Source organism: Phocoena sinus, chromosome X (assembly GCF_008692025.1).
Source record: "Phocoena sinus isolate mPhoSin1 chromosome X, mPhoSin1.pri, whole genome shotgun sequence".
Classification (NCBI taxonomy): Eukaryota; Metazoa; Chordata; class Mammalia; order Artiodactyla; family Phocoenidae; genus Phocoena; species Phocoena sinus.
In genome coordinates, this window is record NC_045784.1 from 104,938,336 (window position 1) to 104,959,737 (window position 21,402).

Below are 21,402 nucleotides of genomic sequence, written 5' to 3' on the forward strand. Positions count from 1 at the left end.
GAATAAAGACAAGGTCAGTCACCAAGGGAGCCCCTGCACCAGCCCTACAGGTTAGAACTAAAATACCGCTTGGTTTTACCAGTTTCCTAAACCTGGGCTAACTGGGCCTAAACAAATCAGACTTGATCCTTCCATGATGGACTATAAATGCACAGGCAAGGATCATGGAAATTAGAGCTGTGGTTTGGGAATTTCTCACCTGCAAACCACCCTTCTGTGTTAGTGCTTTATTACACTGTGTGTGCAAATGCAGTAATTAAGAGCCAATAAAGAGCGATAAACCCCAATCACCAGGGGTTTGTGACACAGCCAGTGAAAGCCTGTCGCTGTAAATCACAGCAGAATGGAGATTCAGCTGCTGAATTACCACATCAGCCTCCCTCCCCAGCTGCTTGTCCCCTCAAACTTTCAAATTCTTCTGATCCCCCCACCCACCCTGCTTCATTCCCTTAATCTTGGGTAAAGGGCACCAGCTTAGCTTCCCCATGTAACCTTACCTTACCTGAAGGGGGCTGGTCACTGAAACAATCTATTTGTGATGGGTGATAAGGCATTATAAACTCTACCCCACCTCACCCTAGAATTGTCCTGGTTTTAGTTCTATCCAGGGATTTAAATCGACTTCCAGTGTGCATATTTTCCAAGCTGAAAATCAGCACACTTTGCGTGCTTTGGGGGACATTGGAACAGAATGTTTAAAGGAGACCATTCTGAACTACTTGACTGCAATGAGAGTTGCCTTAACTTGTAAGGCATATAGGCAAGTAAGGGATAAGGATAGGATATGAACTTAAACTTCCATTCATTAAATAAATGGTTGGATGACCATTATGATTTATAGAGTATTGATAGAGAAATGCAGTTTTATTATCCTCACAAATATATAGGAACTAGAATAAACTAACCAATGTGATGCTAGGAAAGGACTTAGGGAACTTGTTTTAGTAAATTCCAAAAATGGCTTGCAATTAAAATTAGTTGTGCTTCCTTTCACATGCGTGCTTTTAAAGTACCTAAAAAGAGTTGTTCTCTTAAGAAATTCAAACATGTTCCTCCTCCCTATAACTAACAATCTTTTTTTTTTAATCCCATACATTTGCTTAGCAAGTGTCCTATTCAGAGATAGAAAACAATTTATACTTTAGGACAGCACATTTCCAAATGTCCTTGGCTTCTGTTTGGTGGTACAGAGATGAATGATGTGGTACTGTTTCCTATATATATAAGTGACATCCTCAGTTCTGTGTGTATTTCTTCTTCTTCCATGTATGTCTACAATTCTCCTCTCCTATGCCACCGTCTCTTAACCACTTCTCTTCCACACCCAGAACTCTTTGACATTCTTGGGCCTTAGGTAATTGATGTGAATCTGCATCTGTCTTTTACCTGCAACAAGATGGACCTTTTATTGGCAGGAGCCATCCCTAAAGGTAGACATTTTGGATACCCAGGGTTAAGATGGATCCCAGTGACTCTCTATTGACACTGTTATGTGTGTAGTCAAGAATCATTACAGATTGATGGCACTCCCTGGGTCTTAGAAGAAGTTCCTGTGAATCACCGAGACTGGTTTGGGATCAAGGAGTAGGGTGAGTATATTATGCTCTTCGTTGGTTTGCATGTCTCTATGCTGGTGCCGCCTCCTGGAAGTATGAAGAAACTGACAGTTATCTTTCCTGATAGTGACTAAATGTGCTCCTTGAACTTACTCAGGTTTTCTTTCCAAGAGCAAACCCTCACTTTCTTTCAAGTGGCTGCTTCAAACAAGGGACCTTTTTGCCTTAAGAACTGAACCAGTCCAGGGACTACCAAAACCATTGATTTTACCAGATGGTGTTAAAGAATAAATTCTACCACCGGAAAAAAATATTGTAATCCAGAAAGAAAACATTTTAAAAAATTAATCCATTCTAGTGAATTTTTTTTTTAAATTGACTGCGTGGCCTTAACATGGTTTCTATGATTAGGATGTGATTATTTGCCTTTGGTATTATCCTGATAACTTGAATGTGTTTCTTATTGACAAATAATGAGCAAATGTCCAACACCAGAGCTACAGAAAGAGGAGCAGGACTGAAAAGCCTGAAGGTAAGAACGCTGTTGAACAATTGCTAAGAAGAAAGACACCGCTGCAGTGCACAGTTAAATGGTGCATGTCTATGCCCTTTCTGCCCCTCTAAGACCAAATCATTTGGTTTCCTTTCATTTGGAAAGAAGATTATAGAACTACACTCTCTGAAAGGTAGGACAGCCATGGAAAAGAAACACGAAAGATTTGAAATGATTGAAATACATTCGATGAGGGTGGGAATTGAGGTTGGTGGAACAGGGTGGGGGGCAGATTTCTTTTATGGAGAACTGAAATCCAATCTCTTTTGACTTCCTAGAGAGCGGTATAGCATCTGGCCCTTGGCACATGAGGCAAATCTCCATTTGTCAAAGGTGGCAAAAGTGTGGTCCAAGTGCTAGATTCACCATAAAGCTTACTTTCATCTGGCTTTGAAGCAAATATTTCTCAAAATATAGACCTAAGACAATAGCATAGGTTACATTAAAAAAAAAAGAGAGGGAGAGACTGACTCTGCTAGTGTGTCTTGTCTAGCATCACTGCTGGAAATGCAGAGAAGTGGATGCTAGCATGCGAGCTGGAAGAGGGTGGCATGTACCCTGGAGCGGCAAGCAGAAGTCAGCTTTCAGATCTGACATATAGACCCCCATTTGTTGCAATCTATTGGAGTGTAAGCTAAGACTGATTATTTTTCTATGGGTCATGGTCAACGGAGGGCTATTGGGGGGGGGGAATAGGATGCTGGCACCCATCATTGAGATTAAACTCTCAATGAATATTTTGCCTAGAATCAGGAGAATGAACTAGATGTCTTCAGAAACATTTGTCATGTGAGTTTCTGGTCGGTTTCTGTCCTTCTCAATCTATGCCTCTCTTTCTCAGTACCATTGGGATGAACTAAAGAAAATACCCTTGTATGTGATAAAACCCAACGAAGTGTGATAGTTTGAATTTTTAATGGATCTCAAAACAGACTTTTCAAGTGAATCATATGAATTATGTACTTGGGAAATTATCTGTAGCCACATCTTAAACAAGACTGGCTTCTGCAGAAGCTTAGCATCTTCCCTGAGCCCCTTCTCCCGGTCAGGGACAAATTGAGTAAGAAGTCTTTCCAGACAAATTGGGTTATGTGAGACAGTCCGCAACCCATAACGGTTTAGGTTTCCTGTTCTAGAGGGAGAGATTGGACAAAGGCCCAGTTTGGCAGAAATCCATCAGTGAAACTCACAACTTGTATAATCAAGGGATCTATCACTTTGAATTTGAGAGGTTATCATTTGGAAATGCCCTGGTTTTATCCACATATCTCCAAGTGACTTTGGGGGCTGCTTCTCTAGCACAGATGCTCATCAATAGGTTTCAATCACTAGCATTGTTGGGCCCTCAGTAAAATAACTCACAGCTTTCAACTCCGAATGTTATATGCATGCATTATTGAATTCGCTCTTTGCACTTATATTAAATTATGATCTCATTAGCAAGGAGTTAAATAGGTTTGAGCTACATTTGTGAACTACATGATATAAATACTGTCTCAGAGGAAGCATCTAGCAGCTAAGCACTGCACAACTCTGCAAATCATTGTGGCTGCCCCTGTGGAATGAGGGTCACTTGGGCGGCCAGAGTCCAGTATTACCAGCAGTCATATGTGCCTGCTCCCAGCTTGTGGAGAAAGCTCAGGCTGATCCAAGGGTAGAAAGATTAAAATAACTTAAACCTTCATTCTCCTAGAATGCTGCATCCAGAAACCCCTGTGAAAAGAAATCGATAAAGCTTCTTTAAAGGGTCCAGATACTAATGTAGTCTAGGGCACATTTTGAACTTCCACAGCCTCCAACAGCTACTGTAGAGAGGTAAATCCCTTTACTACACATATCCCAAGGTAACCTATGGAAAAGAATATAAAGGACTGTAGAATAAATCCTTTTATCCAACAAAGAATCTTCTCTTGCTTGGTTATCAATTGGCTTCAACTTCATAAATCAAGCCCTGCCTGGGCAGAGATGTCTGTAACTGCCTTCCTGCCTGAAAAGGCTAGGGAAGCAAGTGAGCAATTCGGAAAGGTGACTTGTCACCATGAAAACCTGAAATATATTCAGTAGAAAAGCCAGTGAAAGATGGCTTTTCTCCCTCCACTGGGCCGAAGATAATTTTTAGAAGTTGTTCCAAAAAATCACTAGGTACCAAGAAACAAATGCAGTAACTTAGAGTGAGCTTCGGATGAAGCATAGCATGAGGGATGGGCTTCCAGCTTAGCTTGTGATAAGTTTCTGTTATCATCATTCAGATATTGTGTTCTTAGAGCAAGTTTCTAATTAACTATGCAAATACACCATCCTTGCTCGCATATTTCTTTTACTTCTCTGTGATCTCCTTGTCTTTCCCTCCATGACCTACACATTTACACATATATCCATCCCTCCTAAGGGCACCATTGATGATCTCTCGGCATCATTTATTAAACAGACATTTGCTCTTTAGGTGTCCCTGCTCAGAAAGGAGAAGTGAAGGCATGTAGAGCAGAGTATATCCCACATTCTCTCAGATCAATCGTACTACACCATGGATTCCTATATTTTTCAGGCCCAGAACAATACCCATAGTACAAATCCTTATCTCAACCCTTCTAGGATCACCATATGGGGGAATCAACTTGGTCATTAATTCACGAGCCCATTTTTTTTTCTTCTCCACTATGGGAAAACTCAGCACCCTCACGCCACTCTGTCCACATTTCTCTCTTCATAAGAAAGAATCCAACGTGGCTCCAAACTACCTATTTTAGGTATTTCCTGAAATCAACTTGAAAAATAAATTGGACAGTTCTTTTGAAATATATCAACATTTTTAGTTTTAGGGGTTTTTTTTTAAATAAGCAGTTTCTACTTTCACAGGGGAAAAAAAATGGTCTTCTTATCCTAAAACTGTCTTCATATGTAACACTGGCCATCACTAAGATGACATTGAACTTTGCAATGGCTGGTTCATAGCTCCCAGGAACGAGCTGGGAACCTAGACAATCGCCACCCGGGGCTGGATGCCCTGGATTAATGAGCACAGTGCTTTGTCGCTGAGTTGTTGCCAGGTGTGGATGGCAGAGATAAGCAGAAATTTGTATCAGTTAGTTATGTTTTCTTCAAAAATAGAACTCATTTTCAAGGCATTATGAATTACATTACTATCCCAATTAAAAAAAAAAATAGATGCTACTCCGTGACTGTTGGCAGCATTCAGGAATAGTCATCCTGCCACAGGTCTGTGCTACCTTCACATGCTGTTAACCGACTATCTAGTTCACATTCACTCTCATCCTCTCCATCTGATCAACAATCCATACACAGTTTTATGACATGGGTGCAATTTACACCCTTTACATAGGAGAAGTTTACACCCTTTCCCCCCTGAACATTTTTTAAACGAAATGGAACAAAGAGTTGGAGTTTAGAAATAGTTACTCTTTGCTTCCTTTCCCATTTCTCAGGAAGCTTTGTATTTTAACAAGGAATGCTGCTCAAACTTAAAGGTGTGAAATCCTCATGATGGAAATAAAGGTACCAGTGAGGAAAATATTTGTGGACAGGGGGATGTTCCCAGACCCCTTGAAATTACATCACAAAGCCCTCCTGTTCTCTCCCTATGCTTGCCAACCTGTGTTTTTGTCTTACGAGGGCTCTACTCAGCAAAACGTCCATAGCAAGCCCTTCAGAGGGGAGAATGCCTGCCTCATTTCCATGATAGGAATCTGATCGACTTTGTTTAATTCTTTCTTTTCTCTACTGAAGTGAGTACAGTAAATATTTCTGACTTATAATTCTCTCAGGTACCAGTTAAGGGCCTCCAGTAATTGCTCTGAAACATTCCCCTGGAGACGTATTGCTGCGTCACAGTGAAAGGCCCCAGCTGCTAGATGTACCCTTGCTAGGATGATAGTTAATTGGAGTATGGTGATCCCTAAAGAAAAAATTCATTATGAACATCCAAGCCCTAAGAATGAAAACAATGAGGACTGCTACCCCTTTTCTGTGTGTTCCATTGGAGAATGTACAGTACAGAGTTGGATGCGTGTTACTTTGCCTTCTGGCCTGCCCCATAAGTTGCTGTGCAGTTTTGAGCAGATTACTTAACCTATCTGTGCCTCGATTTCTTTACTTATAGAGACCATAAATCTACCTTCTTGAAGTGATTATTAAACTTGACCAATAATAGTAATAATTTTATTATGTGTGAAGTACTAGGCTGAAAAACAAAAGCTAAAAGAGAGTTTTCTAATCAAGTATTTATTGAGAGAACTATTCTAAGTGGGGAATACAAATACATAAGTCATGGTCCCTCCCCTTGAGAAACACAGCCTAGAGGGAGACACAAGACCTGGGCCCAAATAATAGGGCAAGGTAGAAGAGGAAGGAGGAGGGAGAGAAAATATTGGGTAAGGAACAAAAATGGCATCATGGGGAAAGTGACATTTAAAATGACCAGATGTCCACCTAATTTCACTTCCTTTAAAACACCAAATTGTGTGTGTGTGTGTGTGTGTGTGTGTGTGTCGGGAGGAGGGTGTCAATACATTTGGTTGATTTGAATTGAGTTTGGCAATACATCCAGTAAGGTACAGTAAGAGAGAAAATTACGTGGTTAAAAGCAGTTTTTCTCTGCCATCTTGGGAATTTATTCCACCCGCAGCAACATACAATTCTAGGAGATTTGGCCTTTAAAGTACTTTCTTTTCTTGGCAGCTATCCTAACCTTGTTAAGTGGTATTATCTGTGATTTCTGATTACAGCTTTTATGCTCCTTGCCTGTGCTACTTCTTAAAATGTTTGTTTTTCTCCTTCATTTTTATTTAGAAGTTCCCAAGTGCACATTGGTTCCCTGTCAGGTTCCTTAAGCCCTGTGATTTTTTTTTTCCAATCAAAGACTAGACTTCTAAGGGTATATCATTTGTCAGATTTCTCTAAAGCCCTGGGGCAACAGATGAGGTCTGGACGCTCTAAGGCAGGGTTTCTCAGCCTCGGTACTGTTGACATCTGGGGCTTTGTTGTGGAGGGCCTCCCTGTGCCAAGTAGGGTGTTTAACAGCATCCCTGGCCTCTACCCACTAGATGCCTGTAGCATTCCCCACCCTCCCAGTTGTGACAGTGAAAAATGACTCTAGACATTGTCCAATGTCCCCCGGAGGACAAAATGACCCCCGATTGAGAACCATTGCTCTAAGGTAACCTCTACTGTAACCGTGGATGCCATGGGCATAGAGAGCACCTACCAACCATTCTGTGGGAGCCACCTGATGGCCTAAGGCAGGGGTAGGCCATTTGTCAGAAAAGTAGGATGCTAAGTTGCTGACCTGGATGCTTAAATGCTCAGCCTGGGTTTTGGCAGGAGTGGAGGGTGGCAGCCCAGACTAGGCCCCAGCAGGGGAAAAATCTACCCTCCTCTAAAACCAGTGCATCTCAACCCTTTTTATCCCAGGACCCCTTTACACACTTAAAAGTTATAGGGAACCCCCAGAAGATTTTGTTCATATGTATTAAGTCTATTAACACTTAACATATCAGAAATTAAAACTGAAGAATTTTAAAATAATGTATTAACACCCTTAAAAATAATAAACCCAATGTATATTAACATAAATAACATACTTTTTATGAAAAATAACTTTTTAAAAAAATTAGTGAGGAGCGGCATTGTCCTATTTTTGCAAATAGCTTTAATGTCTGGCTTAATATAAGAGAATAGGATTCTCATTTCTGCTTCTTCATTCAATGTGTTGTGATACTACATGTCATGTAGCCTCCAGGTAACTCCACTGTACATCATGAGGGAATAAGAGTAAGAAAGACAAAGAATGCCTTAGTATTATTACAAAAATAGTTTTGACCTCACAGACCCTATGATGAAAAGTTTTCAGGGATCCTCCAGGGGTCCTTGGACCACACTTTGAGAACCATTGTTCTAAACGAACATGTCACACTTTTATCAACCTGGCTCACTTAAGGGTTGACAAATTTTTTAAAACCCAGGATCTCTAGGGAGAGGTCTCTATTTGGACCTTAGTGTGAGGGCCTTTAATCAGACTGCTCTGTTCCTGAGATCTAGAAAGAGCAGCTGTACTAAAGAAACTGAATGAAGTAATTTGAAGAGTATAGTAGCTTGAGGGAGGTCGGGGCCTGGTAAGGGCTTAGAGAGCAGCGTTGAAGACACTGGGCCCTTTACAATAAGAAAAAAGGAAGCACAGAAAGGAAGAAAAAAATGCTTTGTAATTTTTCCTGAGGTCCTGATGGGGTCAGTCACCCATATGCCATTGGAAAGCACCTCCCCTGCAACTTAAGCCGACTGTCCTAATCCTTAGCCTGGGTCCCAGTGCCTAGCTTAAGGCACAGCACTGGAAGAAAGGTGGTTGGTGATAAAGTAAAAAATAATAGGGGGAAAGGAGAGAGAAGGAGGCCAGACAGTGGGGATTAGGGGAGAAGGCAGTTCCAACACTGATCTCAGGGCCATAGATGGCCTGTCTGTCCTTTAAAAGTCTAAGACTTAACTTTCACTGCCAGTGATATACTAAAGAGGCTCCAATTTTTATTTGAGTATCTTTTGTTGCTTTGCATTCCAAGCAAGTCTGGCTAGCATCTGAGAAGCCTCCGCTTCTGAGCACTGATTGAAGGAATTGTTTAAAGTATAAAAGGACCTCAGTTTCCTGGTGAGAAACAAAATGCAGACATTCTGGCTGCCAAGCTCTGCACTACCCAAGAAAGTGTCACCTCCGTGACACTAAAGGTTTACAGTTCTTCAAATCCCAAGTACTCTGAAATTGCCTATTATTTTAAAATGATGATATGTTTCTCAGAATTCTCAAGATGAGATGGTCCTTCTGCTCTCAACAGCAAAGGGGAGAAGAAAGGAAATAGGCTTTGGGGACTTGGTCTGATAGAGGCCAGATCTCTGTGACAACAGAAGTCTTGTCAATGACTGGATATGTTAGTGGGTCCAAGTTACCCAAAATAAGCTCAGAAATTCTATGGAATGTTCATAGTTACATAAATATATCCGTTTTCCTCCTGGTAAATTGGTGGCATTCAGAAAAACGTGCACTAGTATTGGCAGTACTGTTCACGTGAATCTGAACACAGAGTAGTTCGTTGCCTCATAATAGAAATGTGCCACCCTCTGTAAATAATGCATTTTTAATCTAAAGTTATTAGAGATACTTTATTTAAGATTCATTAGCTCTAGAAAGGAGACAGAGTAAAGGTCATTATTCCCATTTTACAGCTGAAGAAATTTCTAAGAGAGAAGATCGTTATCCTAGAACCAGTAGGGTATCCTGCGTTTGCCCAATGGCTCTGAAAGAAGTCCTCACACTTTAAGCGGTGGAGGACGAGGGAGCAGTGGGCTGGCCTCCTGGGGACTTATTAGCCTCTTAGTTGAGGAAGTCTTATCTCACTAGAACAGCTCATCTAAACTTCCTCCACAGCGCTACCCATAGGGGCAGTCAGCTTGCCATTTCAGGTCATGCCATATTAATAATCCATTTTTAAACAATCTAGTTCACCTTTTGGTGATCTGAGTCGCTCACAGACCTATGACCATATCAGAGAGACAGCTGATCAGTAACTCAAAAACAATCCATAGACCAGTTCTCCCATTGTTGAAAGTATTCTTATCCAAAACTCAGAGGTCCACGTTATACCTTTAATACTAAGACAAGTATGTGCTTAAGAATGCAGTTTATGAAGACACGTACGTAGTACAGTTCTTTCTGAGCTCATTTTCAGCTGGGCAACAGATATGTATGATAAAGGACAACTCATCAGAAGGCATGTTATTCACGTAGAATCTACTATCCTGTTTGGATTCATCCTTTTGTCTCCACATGTGGAAACGCCTCCCCTTCTGGTCCCGCTCCCTTCCCCACTCCTCCATAAAACTTGCTTTCTGTCTGGAAGTACAACAAGACACCCAGTTAGATCAAACCTAACACACCTCCGTCACAAAGCTACTGCAAGCTGCCGCCGACAATTGTCACTTGAGGGGAGACCCTCCTCACCCCACACAGCCTATCTGAGGAGTGCCTTTTTTCTATCCTCATTATTTAACAGTGTGTGCCGATTACTCAAAGCGATATGGGCAGGCCCTGGTAAATATAGCGTTGCTGTAGTGTTAATTTTTATAAGGTAATGCTCAGGTTGCCTGCAGTGTCTAAAATTACTCTGTGGCCAGGGCCCCCTGCTTTATCGCTTTCTATAGTTTTAAAGTAGTTTGAAGCTTGAATAACATAAAATAACATAATATAATGTTATTTATGTTATTTCCCACGTGAAGAACGCCTGTAAACCTTGCAGTATTGAAACTCAGTGAACAAGGCATCTTAGACAAGCTGAAAAACAAATGGTGGTACGATAAGGGGGAATGCGGAGCGAAGGACTCCGGGAGTAAGGTCAGTCGCTGAAGGTCTTTTTGTACTGATTAGCAATCACATTTTGAACCACTGTTTATTTTCTACCCTAAAACGGCTTTCCTTCCCAACAGACACTCCCTGACACAGTGGGACCCCTTTATAACACCAGCGCTGAGGGAATGAGGCAAACACCAGTCTCAGAGACCTGCCATGTGACATCAGTCATCGACTCCGGCGAGCTATCCTTACGATTAGGGAACTCAATCTGACCCACCATGTTCCCAAAGCAGTAAAATCACGAGCTGTGTTATAAGGGGGTTTTACTGTATTTCACATTTCGAAAGTTCAAAGAGAAAATAGAACAACAACGACAACCCAAAAAACAAAAAATGATCCAGTTGTGACAGTACTTTTTCTTAACCTCTTACAGTGTCAGAGACTTTGTAGTTGTAAATGCCTTTGGTTATGAATATATTATGTCGATCCCACCTGAAAACAGTCAAAGAAATCAATAACAAAGACTGGTCTCTGTAAGCAGAATGATTAGCCAACCTCCTCTCAGCTGCTGTCGTATTGAGTTCAGCATCTATTTGGATCTCGAATCTCATTAAGTCTGTCACACTTCTCTCTTCCAAAGGTGTCATTTGAATCTCTGTACGTAATACTTTTAAAATTCAGTCGCATGCTCCTTAAGGGTATACCTTCCCAGGATAACATCACATTGATAAGCATGAAACACTCTTCCCCGCCTCCTTCCTGCCCCCCTTTGCTCCCCTAAGAAAGCTCTTTTTTAGTTTCAATTTTTGCCTTTCCTTTTTTTGAACTAATATTGTGGTATCAGTTAATTCATTTCATGAAATGCCACTCATTTTCCTTGTGCAGTGAACCATTTTGCTACTGGTTTTCTACATCCCACAGCAGGGAATTCTTTGAAACTTAAATACGTGGAACTTGAAACTTTGTTGCTACGGCTTACATGGGTGATGTAAAGGACACTTTTTCCCCCATCAAAAACCACATACATATAAAAATCTAATGGGAGAGGGCAGGTTACCAGAAATTGGTCCCTTTCCTAATGGACTGTGGAACATCCTTGCAGACAGCTTCACCTGCCTCCTTAAGGAGATGATCCATTGTTTCCTAAGTTATAGAAATTCTTACCACTTGTCTAGCTAACTGTCACTCATCCTAGAAGAGTGACTATTTGCAAGGTTGTTGTAGACATGAGGCATGTCCCTACCCCTCTTCCCGACCATGCGACTTAATTCCAATTGGCCTTCTTATTAAGGTAAACAAGTGCAGGACTGGCTCCTATGAAAACAGAATCAGGACATGGCCATACTGTCTTTACATTTAATTCTTTACATGATACCAGGACTGGCTGAGCCACAGAGTGTTGAGTGTCAGCCATGGCCGTCATCTGGTCACTGTGCTATCATTTGAATAAGATACTCAATTCACTGGCTTGACAATTTGGGTATTCCATTCCGTTGTATTCAGCAGCAAAATGGTTACATTCCCTCTAAAAAGACTACAAAATGCTACTTTATTTTATTTTTTTCAAAGAAAGGCTCCTGGCCCTTGCTGTGTCCTACCTCAAGGTAGGGCTCAAGGCACCAACTTTTTTCCTTCCGTTGTTCAGCAGTTCAGTTTCTGCTTTTTCATACCGGCAGATAGCTTAGTCGGATTTGCAGTTTGACCTGAAAGTCACTGACCGGCTTCCTCGATGTTCCCCCCATTTTAAATAGAGAGCAGATGAGTATAGGGGTGTCTTGTTTTGGTTTTTTTCCCTAATTATTCTCTACATTCCCTGGAGTAAAAGCTGAAAATGAGCCGGATTTTTTTTCTAATCATCAGCCTCCTGGAAAAGTTTTCTGATTTGTATGGAGCCAATTCAGGACCCAGCGGGTCCTTAAACTCTCAGGAAGAAGGAACAGAGCCAATTCTTTGTGCTGTGCCCTTGTTCCCGCAGCACAAAGACTTGCTGCTTTGAGGATGAGGCCTTAGCAACTAGTCCCCAAAGGAGCAATTTCTCAGCCACTGGGTGAAAGGGGAGAGTTAATCCTTTTAAAACACACCCTTGTGAAGTAACTCCCCAGATATGAATATCAGGAACCTCTAACGTTCTCACCTGTCATCTTAAAGACCAGTTGTTGACAAGAACAAGGGAGAAAGAGGTGTTGCGGGGCAGAGAGGGGAAAGAGTGCTTCAAGTTCCCAAATGAAAAGAGTGTTACATTGACAGAGATGATGTCACAGCTCAACTCTGGCAAATGGTGTTTATCAAGGCTGGCAGAGGACTAAGTTGTGCTTGTGTTTCCACTTTTGCTCCCATGGCCGAGTGCTGTTTCCTTAGTTGTTGACACCATCTTGAGGTACTAATGGATTTAAGGAGTCAAACTAAAAGAGCATTTAGGGGAGGATCACAACTGTCAACAGAAGCACCATCTACCATCTTGCTGGCCATTGTGAAACATCAGCCAGTTGCCAGAGTTGAGTCATAGCATTTACATCAATGTTTAGCTGTTTTACAACTTAGAACTATCATATACTGTTGCAATGCATTATAATGTCCCATTGTCTTTGTTTTCCCCAAGAACTAATCACCTTGTTCATTTCTCTTAGGACAAGACCAGCGCTCTGAGCCTGAGCAATGTGGCAGGCGTTTTCTATATACTTGTCGGAGGTCTGGGGCTGGCCATGATGGTGGCTTTGATAGAATTCTGTTACAAATCACGGGCAGAGTCCAAACGCATGAAACTCACAAAGAACACCCAAAACTTTAAGCCTGCTCCTGCCACCAACACTCAAAATTACGCTACATACAGAGAAGGCTACAACGTGTATGGAACAGAGAGTGTTAAGATCTAGGGGTACGGTTAAGGTCTAGTAAACTAATCAGCTTATGTTACTGTATGTCAATCTCTTTTTCTTTTCTTGTTGTCTTTCAGTTTTGGTTTGTTGTTTCAGGAATTGTCTATTCTTTGCAACCATTTGATTCTTTGAAAATAATGGTTGTGCTTTCTTGTCAGACAGTGGTGCTTTCCTAATAGCATAGTTGTAATTAAATTGTGGTCTGCGACCCAAAAGGAAAAAAAAATTCTCTAGAGCAGCACTGTTCAGTGGGAATATTTGCAAGCCACATGTGAACCACATGTGTAATTTTAAGTGCTCTTCTAGCCATTTTCTAAAGTAACACAAGCAAAATTAATTTAATGATATATTTCATTTATCCCAGTATATTCGAAGTATTATTTCAACTTGTTATCAATGTAAAAAGTGAATGAAGTGTTTTACATTCTTTTATATATATATATATATTTTTTTTTTTTTTTTTTTTTTTTTTGGCGGTACGCGGGCCTCTCACTGTTGTGGCCTCTCCTGTTGTGGAGCACAGGCTCCGGACGCGCAGGCTCAGCGGCCATGGCTCACGGGCCCAGCCGCTCCGCAGCATGTGGGATCTTCCTGGACCGGGGCACGAACCCGTGTCTCCTGCATCGGCAGGCGGACTCTCAACCACTGCGCCACCAGGGAAGCCCTTACATTCTTTTCTTCATACTAAGTCTTAGAAATCAGGGGTGTCTTTTATACTTATGGCACATGTCAATTCACACTAGCCACATATCAAGTGTTCAATAGTCACATGTGGCTGGTGACTACCATATTGGACAGTGAAGCTCTAGAGAAAGCAGCTCTCTGGAACTGATGTTAAAATGAGGAATGGAAATGGGGAGCTGCTACCTTGAGAAAGGTAGTGCTTCTATAGGGGTGTGGTGGATCTCTTAAGTATAAGCCTGAGACAATTTCTTTAATCTTTGAGTTCCTTTGTTGTCCCTTTCTTGGAACTGATGTTCATTGAGGTAAGTGTCTCCCAAAGGACAGTCTAGGTTCCCTGCTGCTGGCTGTTCCCAAATTCATACTTAAATGAACCTGACTGATGCCACCTTGATTCTGGCAGCTATAGCTAAAACTCACCAATAACTCAGACATGTTCAAAGGCGAGCTTGAGTTAGGATAACATCTCCATTCTGGAAGTGTTTAAGAGAAAATAGTTTTGTTACCTTCACGTGCATCTGTCATCAGTAACACACCTATCCGAAGTGGAACAGAACAATTAGAAACTTCGCAGCCCTTATTCTAGGTAGATTTTTGACCTCTTGAGTCAATGTCCATGTGTTTGAATTTCTACAAATGCATCTGTGTTTTGACCTTATATTTCATGGTGCGGATCTAAATTCAGCCAATTTTTAAATAATATTTCATCCACATAAATCATTTGTCCTCACCATGGAAGGCATTATCTTGTTTGATGAAGTTGCTGGTTGTTCTTTCCTGCTGCAGGCTGCAGCCTTTTGCCACCGACTAACCCACTAACAAAGTGTTCCCATTGCATTGTTGAATGGACAATACGTGGATTCATCTGCAATTAGCACTGTTTGCATGCAAGCATTTCATGTTCCAGTGTGCTTAAAATATTTTACTCTTGAGTAGGTTATACAGGCCCATTACAATTGGGGTCATGTTATTGCTTTCTCATAAGAGAGTACATGGGTGATTTCAGCCTAGCTTACTTATCCCAAATTCTGAGATATTGGCATCCAAAGAAATAATACACCTGAAATCTGCATATCGGTTTTCCAAGTGCTCTCACATCTATTGCCTCAGTTGAGGTAATGAGGCAGAAAAAATTTCCCCTTTCAGGTAACGAAGTGCCAGCCACATCAAATGACTTCCTAAAGGCAACATAGCTAGGCAGTGGCAGTTCTGGGACTAGAACCCAGCTCTTCTTCCTCCTGTAGCTGTATTCTTCACTAAACCATGCCACCGCTCTCTACGCGTGGCCCGGTGTTCTCCAGAAACCTTGAAACCCCAGTGGGATCCTGTCAAATGGAGAGCAGATCCTAAGTCTATGTCTCACTTCTTTACAAAAATGTCTTGAGAGACTTCACCAAGCCTCCATTTGCCCTCCTTCTTATGCACTTGACATGAGGGTGTATGTTCAATCGCTCCTACGTTCCCCAAAAGGAAGCTTTCTGTAACAGGGCTTAGGGTCACACAGCCTCCAGATCCTCTTTATTATCAGCCATTCCGTCTAAGAATCTATGTCCCTGCTCCCCAACTCCTACAGCCTCAGTCTCTCATTAAAGGCCCAGAGCAGTGCTTCCCAACTGGCAATATGCATATGAATCACCTGGGGATCTTATAAAAATGCAGGTCCCGAGGCAGCTGCTCTGGGATGGGGCCTGAGGTTCTACAGTTCTCACAAGCTCACAGGTCGTGTTGATGCTGCTGGTCTAGGGAGTAGTAAGATTCTAGAGAAAGTTGTCTCAGAGGATGTAACTTAAGGAATTGAAGGAAGGGGGGAGGGAGAAAGGGAAGGAGAGTGACAAAAAGACAGACACAGAGGAGGGGAGAGAGGGAGACCAAACTGGGATCAGCAATTTGGGCAGAATGCTACAGTCCTGAAGTGGAGGCCCAGAACATTAAACCTGGGGGAAGAGCATAAGAAATTAACTTGCCACAACTTCTGGTACTCTGGCTTTCCTTTCGTCATCTTGGCTGACCCATTTTGTGAAGCAAAATTCGGGCTAACTGAGGCAAAAATCACACTCAAATAGACATCGATGCCAACGTGGTTACAGCCCAGTTAGCTAGCACCTTGGCAGTCATCCCTAGGATGAAAACCTGGGGAAAGCCTCTGCAAACAAGCCATTGCAAAGTTCAATGTCATCTTAGTGATGGCCAGTGTTACATATGAAGACAGTTTTAGGATAAGAAGACCATTTTTTCCCCCTGTGAAAGTAGAAACTGCTTATTTAAAAAAAAAACTAAAAATGTTGATATATTTCAAAAGAACTGTCCGATTTATTTTTCAAGTTGATTTCAGGAAATACCTAAAATAGGTAGTTTGGAGCCACGTTGGATTCTTTCTTATGAAGAGAGAAATGTGGACAGAGTGGCGTGAGGGTGCTGAGTTTTCCCATAGTGGAGAAGAAAAAAAAATGGGCTCGTGAATTAATGACCAAGTTGATTCCCCCATATGGTGATCCTAGAAGGGTTGAGATAAGGATTTGTACTATGGGTATTGTTCTGGGCCTGAAAAATGTAGGAATCCATGGTGTAGTACGATTGATCTGAGAGAATGTGGGATATACTCTGCTCTACATGCCTTCACTTCTCCTTTCTGAGCAGGGACACCTAAAGAGCAAATGTCTGTTTAATAAATGATGCCGAGAGATCATCAATGGTGCCCTTAGGAGGGATGGATATATGTGTAAATGTGTAGGTCATGGAGGGAAAGACAAGGAGGAAAAGCCTCAGAGGATGCCAGAAAAAACCTGACATGTGTCAGTCGAGGCACAAAGCAGGCTGAGCAGGAAATAGAAACCACCCTGCTGTCCTCAGCCAGTGTGGTGATGTAACGTTAGGGGAATGTTGGTCTTTGCTCACTCATCTTTTATTTCCCAAGAAGTTCTGGAATATCTCCTAGTGCCTTCTGACTTATTACCTAGTTATTAGGCTTCCAGTTCTCTGAGTTGGCCTAGATCTGTCAGGGTCTATTCAGGGGCGCAGAGATGGAGAAGCACCCTGAGATTTTACTTTTATTGCTATTATCAGAGCCAGCCTTAGCAGTTTATGGTACCAGTAATTCTTCAGGAAGAATGACTCAAGTGCAAATCAGCTGCAAAAATATGATCTAGGTGGAATCTAGTTAACAAAAAGACGTCCTTGAAAGAGAAGGGGGTCATCTCTCACTTGCCATGGCTGAGAGTAGAGTCCGGGTTATTGGACTCATTGTGGGAACACACGCCTCAGATCCAGCACCCACTGGGGAGCAGACGGCCTCTTGATGACCTGCTGCCTGTTTGGGTTACTGACCACCCACTGGAAGTGGGGCCCCCAGGATGCCTGGGCAGGTGACCAACCGTCAAGCGTTCCAGATTCACTGCACCCTAGGGCTCGCTCTGCTCATTGTTTTAAGCAATTCTTTCCCATTTCCTCATTGCTGTTCAGAACTACTTCTGGCTCCTTTGTTTTCTTCAGTATTTTTGAAATCCTTCTTATTTTCAAGACCTCAAAATGCCTGAGGTTAAGGAAAAAGATTTCCATTTTTCCTCTAATACAGTTCTGTTTAGTCTTCCTAGAAAATATTAACTTTGTTCATGCTGCCCATTTCGAAAGAATCAATTTTCCTTCTGCAGCCATAGACATTCTTGCTGGGGAAGCGTTCCTGCTTTAAAGAGTTCATCTTATGTTAAGTGGAAAACATTCTAGATAACTGAAGGGGTGATGTTCTTTGTTCCCAGAGGACCTTTCCTTCAGTGGTAATATTTCATCTACCCCCATTTAAAAACAGGAAACAGAGGCATTGAGAGATTAGGTGGCTTTCCCAAAGTTATGCGGGTGGGAAGTGACATCCCATGGCCAATAGAGAGAGAAGGGGGTTGATCTTTCTGTCATAGACATAAGCTTTCCCCAAACTTCTGAGATAGATATGACTCTGGACCATAGTGATTCCAAGTAAGAGGTTAACCCACTTCTATGTTAGTCTTATTCTGCTTCTTTGGGGCTTTTGGCCTTCAGATGCATCTTTGACATTCTTCTTACAGATACTTTTATTCCAGGGCCAGTGGTAGATAATGATCATGTCATTCCTTTGGGATAAAATTCAGCATTAGCTCATGAGAAAAAGAAGGGTCCCATTAGTGTAGAGGGAAAGGATGGAGGGGATGGATGTGAGCTTGAAAAGGAGGCATGAAAGTGGTCTTAAGTTTTCAGAGTTGGGGGCAAATGAACTCCCTGCACTAGTTAATGCCTCCAAAAGGAGGGCAGCGTCAACATTTCAATCAGGCCCATAATATCAAGGCAAACACCCCCATGGAAGCCAATCCCCTTCGTGGGTATCACTGTTCTGGCCTCTTCCTGGAATGTGCTGTCTCTTTACAGTCCATGTGCTATTTTCTGACTTTAATAACTAAGGTTGTAGATATGAAGAGAAACAAGCTGTGACCTTTCTGGCAATGAGCAGTCAAATGGATTTCAATTGAGCGAGCCGTAGAACACTGCTTCCACTCTGTCCTAGGTAAACAGTCCTCTGTCACAGGTTCTGCAATCAGAATATATTCTACAGTGTCGTTGTCCTGAGTATCTATGTTGAAATGCCACGAAGGCTTTCTAGTATACCTACACCCTAAGTGATGAACGCTTTTTGAGTTAGACATCATGCAATGCCCGTGTATTCCTTGGTACAATGCATAGTAAAAAAAAAATGAACCTAATTTAACCTATTGCAAAGCATTTGCTTCAAGTGAAAGAATTTAAACAGACCTGGTGGCTAAAGCCAATCAAGCAGGGTGCAGCCTCAGAGATGCCAGTGTGAGAAAACGGCCGTGGTTTTTGTCCAGGATAGACTGAGCCATAGTAAACTTCCATTCCCAACAGAAAGCCCATTCAAATTTAAATTTCCCCCTTGCCTTTGCAGATCCCTTCCCACTGGAGGCAAGTGACAAGAGGAATCACCGAAAACGTGGCTGCTTCAAGGATCCTGAGCCAGATTTCACTCTCCTTGGTGTCGGGCATGACACGAATATTGCTGATGGTGCAATGACCTTTCAATAGGAAAAACTGATTTTTTTTTCCTTCAGTGCCTTATGGAATACTCTGAGACTCGCGACAATGCAAATCATCATTGAAATCTTTTTGCTTTGCTTGAAAAAATTAAAATAAAATCAACAAAAAAATGGACATGCAAGATTCCAGTATGCGAAAACTAATCTTATTTTAAAAAAAGTCAATTCAACAAAAGCCATTCTTTGATACCACTGCACAGTATACAAACACCATGTTCTTTAACACACACACACACAGACAAATTTAAAATTCCAATTCAGCAAATCGGCCCATCTTAGCTAAAATAATTATTCCTGATTCAAATAATTCCTCCTGATTTAAAAAAAAAAATCTGACTCCCTGTCTGGGAGGACAGACTGGCATTTCTTCTAGGATCTGCTGACCAGATGTTTTTGGTATTTCCTGTTGGTGGTGATGTTCTGTGCACCCTATTTCCTTTCAACTTTGCTGAAATGTGTATATCTTTAGAATGTAAATGCAACACTTAAGAAAACTGAAACACTTTGGAAAAGGGACTGAACAGTGACTTCTGTGTTTTGAAATGGTTTTGTGAAAATGCTTTGCTAACTTCCCACTCGGTGAAGGGATTCACATAGCTTTCGAAATTGACTTGTGTGTAGCAAGGGACGGGCACTATTAAGCATACCTCTCGGTGCTTTCCTAAAAACGGATCCCGGGGCTTTCTGAGAAGCCTGGAATTTCAGCTCACAGATCTGTTTTTCTTGCTTCAGTGTGCGTTTTAAGTCACGATAGCTGAGTATTTAGCATTGAGGTGAGGGAAATGCTGCCGACACTCCCAAATGTGTTTGGAATATCTTTCTCAGAAACAACACTGTGTTTAGCTCTGCTTTCTCTGCTAAGTATGCCTTTCAAGCGTACACCACGGGGACAGGACCGCACTGCAAGGCGGGCCAGTGGGTTCAGACCACAGTTCTCATCTGACTTTTACTCTTGCTAGGTCTGTCTTACCAGCTGTTGCCTGTGATTGCCCATGGCTCTCCGTCAGACTGCATGTGTCCTTTTCTAGTTTGCAAAGACTAAAATGCATTCCCAAACCTACTGCTAAACCGAGGGCCTCAGCCTCATTCCCAGGTCCATGCTTGGAGCAGTCTCTCTACTGACTCCGAAGATCGCTCCACTGCTCCACGGGCTATCAAGTAACTAACTGCGTACCTGCCATTGGCATCATCAGAACAGTCAGAGGAAATAGTCTCCGCTCACTAATTACCTCCGATAGAACGACGTATGCTTTCTGTAGTTCAGTAGTTTGCTCTCATCAGTGACGTGCACTGGGAAGTTTCCAGACAGTAAAAACTGGGAGCTCAAATTCATTTCCCAAGTGTGACCCTTAGATGCTCTAGTTGACTTGCTGCACATTTGCTCGTCTTCAGAAAAGAAAGGTATAAGTCTCATTTCCAATGAAAAGTTTCCGGAAAAGTGTAATATAAACTTTCATTCCAAAAAATTGTGTCATAAGCAAACGACTCACCTGTCAAATTTTAAATGGTATTGAACAAAAAAGGAAAGCTGTTGTGTTTTTGTTTTGTTTTCACGAAACTGATTTTTCAACTTCTGAATGCTATGATGTTCCGGCGCGGGAAGCTAACCAACCTACACACAAACTTCTCATAGGCACTGTTTAAAGAGAAGTGGATGTTAGTTGACTCAAATCAATTTTTCAGAGAGGAAACTTCACTGGGAATGAAGAGGCGGGTAAATTGGTTTGTTATTTTTTAAAAACTTGCATGTTTAAAGAAACATTGATTGCTTCAAATTTCTGCTACTAACTTCAAGCTACGGGAGTTTGGCGGTAGTCACTTGAAGATTTTTTTTTCCAATTATTTTCTTTTTGTTGTTAAAGCTGTACTTCAGTGAACAGAAACATTGCCAAGCAAACTAATGGCCGTAAAAGCGTAAATTGCATGTGTGGGCGTAAATTACGGAGCCTCATTGCCATGAGGTATTGTACAAAGTTTTAATACATTTTGTAAATAAAATTGTAAAGAAAGAATTCTGTCTCTGGGCTTTGGCTGTTTAAACTTTACTTGGGTGCAGGTGCCAAGAAGTTATTAGTCACCAATTTACTTCCCACCAGAAGCCTTACCAATGATGTACAGTCATGTGACAGGTGATCTTCACAAAGGATTATGCCTCTCGCCACCCCAACTGCAGGATCACCACCAGTGATCATCTCCTCCACCCCTTGGGACCCTCTCCTCAGACACTTGCCTTGACCCTAACCCTGATCTCCCATCCTCCCATTGCCAGATCTGGCCTCCTGAGGAAGTGCCCAAACTCAGGATTGATGATCTT

The 21,402-nt window shown here is 41.9% G+C and overlaps 1 protein-coding gene across 1 annotated transcript in view; it reads left to right on the top strand.

Moving 5' to 3' along the window:
* Positions 1-21,100, top strand: part of GRIA3 (glutamate ionotropic receptor AMPA type subunit 3) — a 289,783-nt gene extending 268,683 nt beyond the window's left edge. Inside the window, exons 15-16 of the mRNA XM_032620571.1 lie at positions 13,084-13,331; positions 18,941-21,100. Of these exons, the coding sequence (XP_032476462.1) occupies positions 13,084-13,329 (246 nt within the window). The 3' untranslated portion in view covers positions 13,330-13,331; positions 18,941-21,100. The remainder of the gene's footprint in view (positions 1-13,083; positions 13,332-18,940) is intronic.
* Positions 21,101-21,402: the final 302 nt, after the last annotated feature.